General features: G+C 40.1%; 1 protein-coding gene across 1 annotated transcript in view; it reads right to left on the minus strand.

Moving 5' to 3' along the window:
* Positions 1 to 16257, minus strand: part of bahcc1b (BAH domain and coiled-coil containing 1b) — a 152476-nt gene that overhangs the window by 45425 nt on the left and 90794 nt on the right. Inside the window, exons 4-10 of the mRNA XM_056470163.1 lie at positions 9874 to 9996; positions 7796 to 9793; positions 6864 to 6978; positions 6530 to 6720; positions 6180 to 6338; positions 1498 to 1694; positions 609 to 963 (exon numbers count right to left, since the gene is read on the minus strand). Of these exons, the coding sequence (XP_056326138.1) occupies positions 609 to 963; positions 1498 to 1694; positions 6180 to 6338; positions 6530 to 6720; positions 6864 to 6978; positions 7796 to 9793; positions 9874 to 9996 (3138 nt within the window). The remainder of the gene's footprint in view (positions 1 to 608; positions 964 to 1497; positions 1695 to 6179; positions 6339 to 6529; positions 6721 to 6863; positions 6979 to 7795; positions 9794 to 9873; positions 9997 to 16257) is intronic.

Genomic DNA, 16257 nt, shown 5'->3' on the forward strand with positions numbered 1-16257 from the left:
ATTTTTACAACAAACAAGCACATGTTTTAATATATTCATAATGGCAATCGTGTTTTACCGCCATGCTTTAAAAAAAAAGGCTAAAATAATATCTGCTAAATTTTGCTGTCTATAATCCCTAATAATAACTCCTGTATATCAGCCCCACAACGTTATGACACTCGATGAGACTCGAATCCCCCGTCAGAAAAGTCGAGTGGCTGGGAATGAACTTTTTACAGTGTCTGCTATAATGTTAATGTTGTTTTTAGTGTGTTTACATAGATGAAAATGGCCATGGTGTAAATGCACAATACAGTTACGATCTTATCGCCACATTAGATCATCATGATAACATAATATATGCCTTCAGTGATATCCTGAAGATAAATACCAAAAATAATGCAACTGCAATAACTACAGCAGTCACCATTGTCGAGTTCATAAGAAGTAAGAGATTGCGATGACATATGATGATGTGTGCTGGTGTTGTAGTGCTGTCCCATTTCTTAGTGGTACATTTTGAAGCCCTTACACTCTCTGTTTCAAGGGCCGGCGGGAAGGGGTACAAAACAGAATTGTGATTAGGCCTAAATAACATTTACAAATGGTGTCATTTTCCAACTCACCAGGCTCCAGTGATTGAGGGTAGTCCTGTGGTGGCTGGCCCTCGCCTCTCTTGTCCTGGGACTCAGCAGGTTTTGGCAGGTGGTGGGGGGTGGAATGGGGGCTGAGCGCTGGGGAGCGAGGGGCAGCCACGGCTGGGCTGGGTTCAGGGCAGGGTGTGCAGGGTGTACTCTTGAGGTGGGACCGTGGGGCGGGTGAGCGACAGCAGGGTGAAAGACGAGAAGCACAGCCCCCAGGGGATGAGGAGGAGGGGGGAGGTTTAGGGGAAGGTCCAACAGAGAAAGGCTTGGTGTGTTTGGGTGTGCGGGGTTCAGATGGTCCCTCAACCAGATCGATCGGGGGATCTTCAGGTTTCCTCTGCAGAAACACAAGATATTTAAGAGACTACCAGCATACTACAGCAACATTGTGAAGTCTAGCACTATGCATGTCAACATTATTCCTGGTTTTCAAATCTGAAATGCATTAAATATGGAAAATGGACTTTAACATGGAGCTAGTTATGATTCAGTCATCTCAGGTTTCTTACGTAAGGACATCCACCAGGGATGCAGTACAATGGGTGCTAATGATCCACTGTTCACTTGCATTCTGCTCTGCTTCTTTGTACAAAAGAAGTCAGATAAAAGCTGAATCCGGCCCCGTTCCTGAGAAGAATCCCACTCTTTCAAAACATCCAACATTCAAATGCATTTTGAAAATGAAAGCTGGCCATTCTTTTGGCTAAAACTGCTATGAATTTCTGAGAGCAGGAATAACAGGCCTTTCACAACCTCGGGCGCCCTGGGTAGGTCTGCTGAAAGACGCAGAGAAATAGCTGCTGGGAAATCACCTTGAGGTGTATGAGGAAGCAGGGCTAACCGTGTGTACAAATCCTCCTCCATGTGTTACCTGTGAGTGACTGTGTCTGTGTGCCAACTCCATAGCCTGGGCTGCACGGTGCTGCTGGTGCTGATGTTGCTGCAGCGCATAGAGTTCCTGTTGCCGTAGAAACTGGGAGCGGGAATAGACAGCGGGATGCTGCATGTGTGAGGTGGGCCCTCGGGCTCCATAAACAGGGGGCCACAGTCCCTGCTGCTCCATTACATCTACAGAGAGAAAGCGAGAGAGAGAGAGATACAGGAATGAGAAAAGTATGAACAAAGGTTTTTCTTTCGCCTCAAGGCAAGTCTCACTTATCGCTCTGAAGGCCTATTGATTTACGGCTATAAGATTCCACCCCTTTTCCGTCCCTCTTTTTTCTTTGCAAAAGTCATCCTCAGTCCCAAGGGTAGAAAACCTTCATATTTCCACATCTCTTTCCTCATCAAGTTGCGTACTCAACCCGTGGGTATAGAGTGAATGAAAACTTTTTTACATCATCTGCCCCATGCACTCACAGCTCGCCTGGCCATACCTCAGTGGATTAACGCAAAACGATGGTCACCAGTGAGCTCACCAGCTACACTTGCCTGATCTCTGGCTCATGAAAGCCGCAGTGCCAGTCAAGACGATTCAGCGCTGCAGTCTCAAACTGTCACATGAATGTGGCTCCCCTGACAAGACCTTCCTGACAGCCTGCTGAGAGCGGCCAAGAGGGGTCTACTCCCAAATGGCTCACTCATTCACAAGAGCTTGCGCTTGGTTATTAAGCCTGTAATAAGGGTTAGGTGATGGGTGTTGGCCTTAAAAAGGAGCACAGATGTTATACCCAGGGACAAACTCTTAAGGAGGGGAGACAGACATTGAAGCTTTAAGGTCATCTGTTGTCCTGGTAGAGCCCACAGGCCATCTGATACATATTGCATGCACAAATGCAAACTAAAATTGACAACCCGAATGGTGCAAAGTTCTTCGTCGTGTACATACTACTTCTATCTGTGCTCGTCATTTACTGATACAGTTTAAACTATTACACGGAATTTATTGAACAAAGGTTAAACTGTCTAAAATAAACCCAGAAATTGATCCTATTTGTGACAGATGCCGACCAGCTCCAGCTACACTTTATCTTACCTTTTGTCTTTGTCCAGAGTTAATTTCTTATTGGACATCAATTTTTAAATCAATCTCTGATATTTTTCTTCTAAAAGTTGAACCAATGTCCTTTAGTGGCACTGTTTGGACTTAATCCTACAAATGTATCGATGTCATGTTTGCAGTCAAGTGTATTAGCCTTTTGCTTAATAATTGCAAAAGAATTATACTACTTAACTGGAAAAAGCCTTCTCCACCTAACTACTGTCATTGGATGTATGACCTGTTTATCAAATAGAGAAAATTAGATGTACAATTAATGGCAAAACAGAAGATTTATATACAATTTTGCAACCTTTTTTGTTGTATTTTTAAAAGAAATTTTAAAGATAAAAACAAATGTATTTAATGTTACCCGTCTAACATATCTAACCCTGTCCGTATCTGTCTTTTTTCTTGCTTTTGAATGATAAAAACTCGTCCAAAAGAGTATTAGGAAAATAAATTATCTAATATCTGACATTTAACAGTAATGGCTTAGGCGTCACTTAGGTGTCACTTGTTAATTTATTATTACTATTATTATTATTTACTTTACTTTTTTATTTGTTATAGTTTTGTTTGTTTGTATTGCTTTGCTTTTTGTTGTTGTTGTTTACTTTCTTTATTTGCCTCTGAATGTGGTTCAGAGAGTAAGGAATGTGTTTAATTACCACCCAATATTTTTTCTTCAATATTGTGAAATTAATGTATTATGGTTTGTCTTCTCCTCACTTGCAATAACTCTCTGATTGAGAATTGTCAATAATAACAGTTAAACTAAAATGGCCAACTCCAATATGACTGGCTTATGCTAAATAAATGGAAACAAAGTTGAGTTTACAAGATACCGGCTTAAATCAGTGGGCACTTATGTTCTGGATGTTTAGGGAAAGCATTACAGAATTAAGGAAAGCTTTTGGAATTACACTGGAGTGTTTTAAAAATGACAATTTCCTTATTATTTATTTTACACCATAGTTTTCTGAACTGCTATGACTTCCTTTTCTAGAACGCAAAGAAAGGGCGTTTTTTAAAACTCCAGATCATGCCAGAATTTAAATGTTTTAGGTAAGTTACTACAACACGAAAGAGCTGAATTGTGGACCAGACATTTTGCTTCTGGTGAAAGTCTGCCTATGTGTGACTGGGCATCTCACAGAAGCACTTTTGTGCCATTTATTCACTAAGCGAGCAGGATATTTGAAAGGAGTCGGTCATTTCTGAAACAAGCTGATCAGATGGGAAGGACGGAGGAAGCGCGAGAGAGAGAGAAAGAGAGAGAGGGAGAGAGTGTAGAGGGATGAAGCGCAGCTGTGCAAAGCACTTAGTCTCAGCCTTGAGCCTCAGCCCACAGAAATTTCAACACAATATGTTTTTCTTTCAGCCATTTGGTTTTGCATGCTGCATATTCTCCGCCCCTCCTTCCCTGATGTATGGCAAGGACCTTTGTTTGGGAAAGATTACTGGGACAGGGTTATGTTTCCCTAGGGAGGGATCCAATGGATGCACTTCCCTTCTTTGTTGCGGAAAGGGGAGTGTGACGCTAAGGAGCAGAGAGCTAATTAAATTTCACAGCCAGTGTGGGGAGGAGGAATGCCGTACAGAGGCATGCAGCACAGGACAGCAGAGCACAGCACAATACAGCAAAAAGCCACACAATGATGCACTGCACAGCAAGGCACAGTATAATAGGGTGGAAAGTCATACAGAGACGCACAACAAATCAAAGCACAAATCCCAGAACTGTGCAGACACGTTAGCACAGCCGGGCACAGCGTGGCATGACAAGGCAGAGTGCAATACAGTTTAAAACCATTAAAAGGATGTCACATCCTAACTTTTCTCAGGCAGCATGGCACAACAGAGAACCCCACAACCTGCATAGAGAGATAGCATTTCCCCTTTTTTCATTCTTGTTTACATCCTGTGCATGTAATTGATACAGTTTAACAATTTAAAACACTTACAGGTTGTGGCTCAAAATTCACAGCTTTGTCGGATGGAGGAGTTTTAATCAAATCCAGCACTGAACTGGGAGAGATTCTGAAAGCTCTCCTTTATCAAATGCTAGCTATATATATATATATATATATATATATATATATATATATATATATATATATATATATATATATATATATAATTGTCTGGAACATAATTAAAACTGTAAGCACTTCTATCTTTATGTCGTGTCCTTTACAGCCCAAATACCCAAATACAGAAACAGAACAAGTTCTGTGGAAATAGCAGCATTTTAGCTTTTTCTGCTATAACATTACGTCTCAGGCCACGCCCCTTCGATGCACGGGGTGAGTAAGCATAACCGGAGGCCCTTGTGATCTCACTAGCCCGGTTGTATTTTTTTGTAGTCTCCAAACTTTATTCGCTGTAGGCTTTGCTAAGCTAACTCTGTAAAAGCCAATGTCTCTCTTTGCATTAAACTTTGAGCATTTTCCATTTAGTGATGTTGTTTATGTACACACATTTATATTACACATGAACTAAAGTTTAAAATATGATATCATAGTGGACCACAACTTTAAACATTCATTTAGTTTAAAGTAACTCAATGTACAGGTAGAGTAGTGATACAATCTTATTAAAATTCACTTCACATTGATGGCTCTTTACTGATAAATAAAACCGTCTACGTTGGCCAACACATAAAGATAAAACAAAAAACAACATTCTTATATTTATAGAATATGTCATAAATAATAATAATAATTGTGAGATTAAAATTAACTAAACGTAACGGTAAACCTTAGAGGATGGCCAAGTAAAAAAAAGAATTAAGAATGCAAATAAATATATGATCTCTCCCAATTCTGGAAAAACAGAAAATTGTGAATCCTTACCAATTGAAAAGTAGAAAAAAAAAGATGTGCCACTGTGCAAAATGAATAAAATAGAACAAAACATTTTTATCCCTAAATTATTATTTTTCCCTGTACCCCTCACCTTCCACGTTGACACAAAAGAGACTCCTAAAAGCCCACCTGGGCCAATACTGCTGCTGTGCGAACACTAACGTATTCATACAAATTTAATCTAAACCAACAGACCCTGAAACGTACACCCACACAGTGACTTTAGATCTCCATTTTTCTCTCACTCGCGCATGCTTATCTATGCATACGCCCCCCCCTCCCCCCACACACACTCAAAGTCAAATACGCGAGCTATCTACTTGAAATGATAATTTGTTTAAACAGTTTGAATAATTCCACTTTGCGCATTCAGAGTGTGCATTAGGGCCGCTTGTGAAACTGTTCCCATTAAGTCCATACTACAATGTGCTGTAAATGCCTGCTTGGCTTAGTGAAGCGTTTCACAATAATGATTACAGATTGATACAGGGGCAGAAGGGGATGAGATGAAACCTTGCTGAGGGGGATGGGACATTGGACCCAAGGGGAAGGAATTTAGTGTTGAATTTTGAAACAGAACCAATGGACGTGGATTCAATTGATGTAACTGTCTGGTTATTAAAAAGTAAAGTTCACCCAAATATAGAATTTCTATTTGACCATTGTGTGGGGCAAAAGGCAATTTAACAATATATGTCATTTTACCAAGATGATGGGTGGCAGGATGGGCCACTGGCTCTGTTGGCAATACCACCAGGGCGGCGGAAGGGTCCTGAGGCAGGGGCAAGACTGGTTGCAAGGGGCTTGGCATGGTTGTAGAGAAGCCTGGGGTCAAGTTCTGGTGCAATGCTGCATGACTGAGACCTGAACAGAGACATTAGGATTTTGACTTGTGTTTCAAAAGTAATGGCCAATTCATTGATTATTTATTAGGGTACTACTAATTAAAATTCACATGCAGAAATTAGGGTTAGGGTTAGTATATTGTAACTAACCCTAACCCTACTTGTAATCTAATACCATCAAATCAATAAAAGAAATTGGCATTTGCTTACCATAAGAGTGTCCCATCCAAAGGGAGGGACTTCCTGTCCGAGGCATCCAGTGATGATGGGTGGGGTGGGCGTGAGCAGATGGCTCAGTGCCTAATTGGCCACCGCCTGGCACAATAAGGTGTGAGGTCAAATCTCCATGGCAACTACTGGAGGGGTGGATTCTGGCAAACTCAACTCTGTCTTTGTTTTCTCTGAGGGAAGGCCATCAAAATGGCACAGTGTTACTCTCTAAGGCAATAAAACTACAGTGCAGAATGCTAAAGTTAGACTTTTTTCATAGAAACAACTGACTGTGGAAAAAAACATGAATTCAACTGGAAACTAACAGCCATACCTGAGGAGGAGTTCTCTCTCTCTGTCAAATGGAGACAGTCCAAGCTGTTCCTCACAAACTCTTTTCCTCTCTTCCTCCATCTCCCGCTCCAGCGGATACATTGGGTGTCCAACACCTAACAAAGAACAGGTCAGGACCACAATTGGACAACCATCACTATTTCATTTGGTCACTCCATGACAAAACTCAGTGTCTAAAAGAGGGAACCACCCATCTCACTGCAGATTTGAGATTATATTTTGATGCACTGTATGTGATGTGAAAACTGTGTTTTATAAATAAACGACCTTTTTCACAATTTGTTTGTTGTTTTACCTAAGATACTATTTAAATTCCACACCATAGACAGTTATCATAGGAACCAAAGGCACATTTATAGAACATCTTGCTGTCTCTTTATTGCTGTGCCCTGCTGAAAAAGCAGCATTTTCAGGTATCTGAAACAGCCAATGTGTTACAACTAGACAATATCCACTGGATGACAGCCACAGTGACTTAAACTGCTAACTGTCATCCTACATTTGTACAATCTTGGCATGTTTTTTTTTTTTTTGAGAGAGAGAGAGAGAGAGAGAGAGAGAGAGAGAGAGAGAGAGAGAGAGAGAGAGAGAGAGAGAGAGAGAGAGAGAAAATAATGTATTGTACACTGTGGTCTAATGAAGATATAAGAGCAATTTTGCAGTCAATGTAACACCTAAGACACTCAATCTGGCAAGGTTACTCCTTCAAAATATCAATAGATGACAAGTAATTTAGATTAACAAACAAAAATGTCTATTTGTGCCCATTCCCCTAATCACAAGTTATATTTTTACATATGAAGTTTCCAAAAGTTCATCAAGTACATCCAGTAAACCGAAAAATTATATATAGCTTGTTAGAACACACACTTGTACACACACACACCAGACCTCCCATTGGGAGTCGCTTACCCTTCATGCTGGGCATCACTCTGCTATGGTGGCTGTGGGTGGGATGCCCGTCTGGCAGGCGGCACGGGGGCTCTCTCTGCCTGGCAACGGCCACTGCTATCCCTACAGGGGGCTGTCGCACCTCTCCCTCCCCCTGAGCTTCCCCTGAGTCCTTGCCCACCCGCTCTGAGCGCTCGTTCTCCGCAGATGACGAGGCTCTCCTGGGGGGCAGGGTCTGCTTTCCCTCCTGGAGAGCACAGCTCGAACCATTTCCACTTTTGTCGCTTCTTTCATTCCTCTCACTTCTCTCCCCAGTTACTGCTCCCTGCTTGAGGCAGCCCAGACCACCAAATGGGCTCTTCTGAGTGAACAGCAGTGGTTGCTGGCTACTGTACTTCATCAGATTCCTCATAGCATTGCTTTCAGGTCCCTGAGGGCCCAGTGTGGCCTCCTGTGGGGCTGTTAGAGGGGGAAGAGGCCCTTGGTCCACACGTGAAGTCTGGGAAGCAGCACCCAGAGAGTTGTAAACCTTGTGTGGTTCTTCAATTGGCTGAGGCTGGGATCCTCGCACCTCCCAGGAGGGATGAGTGCCAGTCCGATTCCCGCCGTATCCTTGTGATGCTGACTCCATGTCCATTTTCCTCTTGTCTTGTGTTGTATTGTTAGGCTCTATCTCTGGACCCTGTCCACCAGTGCTAGCCCTGTGCTGCTGATGACGTATTCGTGCAACTCTCTGGCTGCTTTTCTGAGTACACTCAACCTCCGTGGCACCTTTACCCTCGGACGATGCCCTGTTTGACGGACCTGAGTGAGAACAGTCCCGGAAAGGTGGAGTGCTGGCATAAATGCTACTCTTAGCTTGGTGGCCACCCTTCGTCCCCTGTGGCAGAGAGGGACGAAAGGCATCAGATTCCTCACTGCTGTCCAAGCTACATGAACGTGCCGTGTGGGGATGCTGATTCTGACTGTGCTGAACCTCGTTTGTGCGTGAATGGGGGCCCGGGGGCCAGTCTGGACTCTTGTCTGCTTTACCATATGCCTGTTGCTGCTGGGAAGATTTTCTTTGGCAGCTACTCTGAGGCAGTAGGTTAGCTGCTCGACTTCCACTGCTACTCCTCTCAGGAGTTTTCGTTTCTTTCCCTGCACAGCCACCAACTGCAACCATACCACCTCCCACACCTCGACAGTGATGGTTCCCCAGCTGGAACGGTCCACTGATTTTATCTCCCAGTGGCCCCACAGAGGGCACAAAGGTAGGCCCTGTAACCTCAGAGTCCCTGCCAAGGCTCTTTTCCTGAGCAGTGGGCATGGTCAGTGGAGCAGGCGGTGGCGGACAAAAGAGCTCTGCATGGGGATGATGAGGATGATGATGGTGTGGATGATTCGGATGCAGCCAGGATCCTCCCACTGCAGAGCCAAGGCCCAGAGGTGGGGGCATGGAGTAGGGCATTGGGTGGGCATGGCCCAGCATGGCACTGTGACGAAGGCAATCTGAGGGTGGCTCGCTAATTCGCATTTCTCCACTGACCCCTTCCTTGCAACAGTGACTGTCTCCACTTATCTGCCGGCTAGTCCCCAGACTGGAGGCCCCTGGACCCACACAACTGGGCAAAGAGCCCCTTGTGGCCGCCCCTGGATCAGAGCCATTCTGCGTCTTAGTGCTAAGCAGGCAGGAGCTAAGGTGCTTGGGGTCATCTTTGTGCCGAAAGTCATCTTCTAGGCCCTGGGGATGATGCTGTGGATGGTGCTGGTGGTGGTGGTGATGAAGGGTGGAAGGACCATGATGACGATCCTGTTTAGATTCTTGTCTGTTCTTTTCTTTTTCTTTTCCTCCAGGTCCTACTCTTCGCTCCGCTACACCTGTCTCTTTGGAACTCTTCTGGGAAACTGTGCTTCCAGGTTCCCTCTCACGACTGCAGGAGTCCAGCGGGTGGGCAGGAGCAGTTCTAGAAAGCGGTGGGAGGCTGTGATTTGTGGACAGAAGGTGGGGCTGCGATGGGAGGCTTCGTAGATAGAAATCTTAGGAAAGAAATCAAATTTAGCCATACTTTTGCATAAGCTATAAACTGCTTGACAGAAAAAAACTGAACCTCACTCACCTTTCTGAGTGTCATAGAAACGGTGCTGCCCATAAAGTACACTGCTGTTGCCATGGTGATCCAGGGGGCTCATGGGCAGGAAGGTGGGGGCTAGACTCCCTGAAAAGCGGGGATACCCTGGGGCTGAGAGAGAGAGAGAATGGAGAGAGAACATTGTCAGGATAAACAAAAGAGAGTGACAGTTTTGGCCTTTTGCTGTGGCTGGACTTAGGTTCATGAAGCCCTACAGCACGGTACAACCTTTCCCAGAAACCCCTGCACAAACAAGTTCAGTTCTTTACTCGACATTTATGAGTAGCTTAACTAAACAAGAGCTTTCAGAACTTCTGTTTACAATAATTTAACACTTTGTTAGAAATACTTATTATACTTTTACTATGTTTTATATGTCTGTTTATACAGAAACTTTTGTTTCTTCCATTAACAGAGAAAGGAAAGAACAGGAAAAAGTTTGGAAAAATTTGCTAAATGTATATGGTATATATTCAGAATTTGAAAATGCAGTGAAATGTATCTCTTCAAAAGCATTTTCACATTGACATTAATATCTAATGTTCAAATATATTATTTTATACAAATTATTTTCTTTGCTCTTTATTTCCATCTGGGGATGCCCATCCCAAGGCCTCCAAATATTGCGCAGCGCCACTTGATCATATCCAAGACCTGTGATGAGATGATGCCAACCGTTCGAGGACTTCAAGGACAACACATACACTTAATACACAGGTACACTTCATTGAACATGTACACATACACATCACCTTCTTTTGGAAGGACACTATACGCTATATAATTGCAGGTTAACTATATATATATAATGTCCGCCCTATACACAACTCCTTAACTGTTCTGATTTTGTTTGTGATGCAATAGTAACCTCAAAAGCCACCACACGTTCATTGCATGTCTGCATTGTGTTCTGAAGCGCAAGTCATTTATTACGTAAGAAAAGAACTCATGCAGCTTCTCCTACCGTATCAAAGTACATTTTTCTTTTTGATATTTGGATATTTTTTCTCTTTGACTGGAATGGAAAGCTGTATTATTCACCATATCTTTTATACACTATTTCAGTTTTGCGTATTAATTTAATTTGCATATTTGGATGGAAACATAGCTAATGACTCATTAACAAATGACACAACATAAAGACACAAACTAATACAAGATATGCCTATACATCCCAAAGGCTCTAAGGGAGGTAAATGGCCACACAGCTTGACTCTGCATCTTTAAGGATACTGAACTGTGTCCTGAGACAGTGAAGGCTACAGTATAGGGTGTATTTATGTGTAAACCAAGCACATGGCTGAAACCCAACCACAGAGCAACAGAGGTCTATGGCCAGGCACACAGGGGTCACGCACTTAAGCCGCCCACAACACAGAGCTATTACAGCCATCTGTAGAGTGTGTGTGTGTGTGTGTGTGTGCGTGTGTGTGTGTGTGTGTGTGTGTGTGTGTGTGTGTGTGTGTGTGTGTGTGTGTGTGTCTTTCTGCAAGTGAAATGGTAGTATAGAGTATCATGGTCTTTTTGAGTGTGCGCTCCTGTGTTTGTGCATGCATTTGCTTGAGACATCCTGTCCTTCCACACAGTTTAATTGGATGCAGTTAAAAGTTTAACGGTCTGAGTCCAAAGTAAATAGCAGTCCATAATGCTCATCCTCGGCATTCCACAGAGCCATTGTCCCAGAGCATACAAAACACACACAGACATTGTCATGACCCTGTCAGTCTTAACACAATAGAACACTCTGGAAGAAAGCCAACCGGTATTAGGAATGCATCATATATTGGTATCATAACCAACAATGTCAGTCAGTATTGCCAACAATTTTTTTAATTTATGCAAAATTTAACCAGCTATTTATGAGTAATCAAAAACTACTGACAGTATGAAGTTTAATTTCATTAAAACTGGCTTGATAAACAGCTTGACTACACTGTATTCCACTACACTACACTACACCAATTCCAGCATTATAGATGTGACTTTTGCAGTAAAAACAAAGTCACATATAAAGTATATGTTAACACTATATTAAAACATCTGTTTATATTTTCCAAAACATCTAACCACAGAGTTATGGGATCAGAAAAAAAATCTATCTGTAATAGGAATGTAACGATTATAGATTTTGGTTGTACGATTATAGTCTGAGGAATAATGACGGTTTTAAAACTATCACGATTATTTTGCCAGGGTTTCTGCAGGTTTAATCAAGTCAAATTTAAGACTTTTTAAGACCCTTTTAAGACCATTATGAATTAAATTTTAGACTTATACAGGGCTAAACACGAATGATTATTTCTAATGGCACAGTCGGGGACATTATAAAAAAATCTAATGTAATGATTTCTTAGCGACATATTTTAATGTGCCAAAACAAGAAAACTCTTTAGAAAATCATGTGAAAACTCCTTATATTTTAAGAGTTATTTATTGTTGCTCAGTAACCAATTAATATAGAACAAATAATAATAAAAACAAACAATAGTCCATTTCTCTTTGGACTTACAAATAAGTGAAAGTAAGTTTTTAGCATTTAAACATAAGTAATAATTTTACACAGAAAATAAATGACAGAACAATCAATAAATAAACAAATAAAAAAATTTTGAATAAATACAAAAATTGTATTAGTTTAATGTAAGTCTAAGCTACATATTAGCTAAGTATTTCTCTTTTAAAGAGAACAAATGTAGTCGAAGGCTGCTGAAAATACCAAAATAGTTTGGTATTTTATTTGTTTTTTTCTCTCTTTTTAGAGTAGAAATGTGTATGGTGGTGCGTCCAGATGCAGCGGCTTCTCGCGACCCACAAAATGCTTTTATGTCTTTTAATGCCATCAGTTTGTCCTCAAATACTTTGATGTAAACAGTACTTGTATAGCCAGTCTTATGTGTATAGTTAAGTATCTTATAACTAGGCCCGCATGGAATCTGCGCGTGTAGAAATCTGCAGATTCCCGCAGATTTTTAGCCCATCATTTATTCTATTTATTTACTTGTGTAAATTTCTGTAAATTTATATTTATTCAGTTTATTAATTAATTTCACTAATATTATTGACTAATATGAAAATGTTGATATATTTTTTTTACAATACAGTTTGCAAAGCAAGATTTTCTGTCTTTTAGATATATTTACTTTTATGCTTTATTTACAAAATAAGTGGATCTAATAAGATTTGCATTGTAAACATGAAATAAAAGTTAAAAATGTATATTTTTTATTTCATATATTAAGTTTTTACGATACTCCCAAAATCATTCCACATAAATCCGCAGATTTTTTACAAAATTCTCCACAGAAATAGCAAAAAATATCCGCAGATTCTGTCTGCTCCTACCTATAACATATATTAGTTATGTATAAGTTTTTTAAAACAGCTCGTACATTCAGTGTTGTGTTTGTATTTATGATTAATTTATGTAGCACCGTTGTCCTGCGAGACATGACATTTCTTTCCTCTGTATGTCCACACATGTAGCAGAATGACAATAAAGCTCGACTTGACCTGACTTGTATATTCCATACAAAGTATGAAGCTGACCAGTCAGTTCTTGTCACGTGTGCTTGCGGCATTCTTGAGCGCTCCACAAGCCGCGCGCCTCCATAGTAAATAACAAACTTGCGCTCACAAAAGACGCGATATGTGAACAATCTCAGCCATAGTTAGTCCAGTCTGTGTGTATTAGCCTCGATGTACAAGCTCGGAACTTTAAACTAGAGCACAGTTGGCATAACTTTGTTTATTTGCATATTGAGAAGCCTTAAAGGAATTAGAGCGTGGGTAATAGTGAAATTGGGTAATCGTTGCATCCCTGATCTGTAAACATATTTTAAATGAGGAAAATAAACATGCGTTATGGATGTGACCGAAAAAAGTCAGCGAGTTTACAGTAAACAACATACTGTATACAACAATAAACTGCACAACCCAAAATAAACAATGCTAATCAAAAGGATAAGAGTTGGCTCACTATAGTACAAAAACAATTGATTTTATTTGACATTTTTGCATTTATGAGGAAAAAGCGTCGTTATGGATGTGACATCGCTCTATTATGGATGTGACGGATGTGAAATTGCCATTTGTTTGACCTTGGTAAATCAAATATACTTGTTTGAAAACATTGACAGGACATTTTTTGACAATTTTTACAGTATTGTAAAATACAAGCCTACACAAAAAACGTAGAACGGGTTTAGCTATTTTGGTCAAAATAATGACAAAATTGACCTCCGCAGACATAAAAAAAATGTAAATCCAGTAACAGACAGCTGAGGCCTGAATTAAACCTTTGTGAAACACATTTATCAATAACGAGCGAGACGGCGTACGTGAGAAAGAGAGAGTGTGAGTGTGATAGAGAGAGAGCATATCATTTTGAGAGACAGATTATACCGTAGGAGAGACAGACCGTAAGTGTCTATGTAGGTACATGTGTGAGTGTGTCTGAAAAAAGGAGAGAGAAAGATTGAGAGACAAAGAAGGAGGGAAAAGTTCTCCCCCTCTCCTGCCTCTCCTACTAATTGACACCAGTGGAGCGTCCTGCTGACAGTGACATCACAGGGGAGTCCAGATGTGTAATATCTAGCCTTCTGGCTGCACCTGTTTCCTACAGCCACAGAATTTCAATTTTATCCACACACACACACATATGTGGCGCACACACACATACGCTTGCTCTTGTGGCATGTGCTGATACAGAAAGACACACACATTAGCTGTGTATATGCGCTAGAAACAGAGAGACGGGGATATTGAATTAAACGCAATAATGTTGTAAATAATGTTCAGTTTTTTAAACAGATCATTTTGATTTACAGGACTTTAATGTATCATTAGGAGCCTCTGGTATTCATTTTATTTTGCTTGTATGTGGGTTATTTGACATTTGACAAAAAATGAATAAAATTAGTATTGACAATTTAAAATGCAGTAAATAATTAAACGTTAATTTGTCTTGCATAGATCTCGTTATAAAAAATGCAGTGTTATTACATTTGAGTCAAATCTCAAAACTGTCATGTGGTGTCTCAAGCATAGTTCAATAAGTTACAACTCTTATAGATTTAAAAAAAAAAAAGGTTAAATATTTATATTACATTTTATTTATTGTAAATAATTATTTTGAATATATATACATTTTATAAACAAATTATATTAATATTAGAATATCAATTAATTAACACCTCAGGGCTAATTTTACAAGTGGCTATTTTAATAAATACAATCATTTTTATTTATATATTTCTAAAAACATATCATGGTGTGACATTATATGCTAATCCGCCAATTCCACTGAAAACTTTAATTATTTGAAGGACCCCATTCAAGCAACATGGTAGCTCGGTGGTTAGCACTGTCGTCTCACAGCAAGAATGTCGCTGGTTTGAGTCCCAGCTGGATCAGTTGGCATTTCTGTGTGGAGTTTACATATTCTCCGCGTCTTTGTGTTGTCGTGGGTTTCCTACTAATGCTCCGGTTTCCCCCACAGTCCAATGACATGTGGTATAGGTGAATTGAATAAACTAAATTGGCTGTAAGTGTATGTGTGTGAATGACGAAGGGTATCTGTTGTGTAAAACATATGCTGGATAAGTTGGCGGTTCATTCCACTGTGGCAACCCCTGATGAAGGGATTATGAATGAATGAAGGACCACATTTAAGATCATGTGACTGAAGCCCCCCTGTGAAACCCATTATATACATGTTTTGTTTTTACGAAACCACTATAAAATTGTTCAGTTTTGTTGTCATTGTGTGACACCCATATTTATTGAAAATGTCCAACAAGTCCAAAAGATTATGAAGGAAAAAATATTACTCATAATTTCATATAAGATGAACAGCAAGGAAGATAAATCCCTCTCACATGGCTTGTATATTATTAAGAGTTGCTTTTCTTTTTTTGCAAATATTTTATTTAACATTTATAAGATTTTAAACATTGACACAAATAATTAAAATTAATTATATAATTATATTTAATTATAAATAATTATAATTAAAAAATTAATAATAATAATGAAGAAAGAAAATGAGCTAGTACAGAAGAGTTTTTCTTTATTTTTGCTACGTAACACCACAGGACATTTTTACAGTACAATTCAGTACAAACAGTATAAAAAAACCTGAAAGAATCGATATCATTATGATATCGCATAACAATATTTATATTTTATATTATATATTCATTTATTTTCCTTCGATGTAGTCCCTTTATTCATTAAGGGTCGCCACAGCGGAATGAACCGTCAACTATTCCAGCATATGTTTCATACAGCAGATGCCTTTTCTGTTGCATCCCAGTACTTGGAATCACCCATTCACTCTCACGATCACACACACACACTCATACTCTACGGCCA

Source organism: Danio aesculapii, chromosome 12 (genome assembly GCF_903798145.1).
Source record: "Danio aesculapii chromosome 12, fDanAes4.1, whole genome shotgun sequence".
In the NCBI taxonomy this organism is placed as follows: domain Eukaryota; kingdom Metazoa; phylum Chordata; class Actinopteri; order Cypriniformes; family Danionidae; genus Danio; species Danio aesculapii.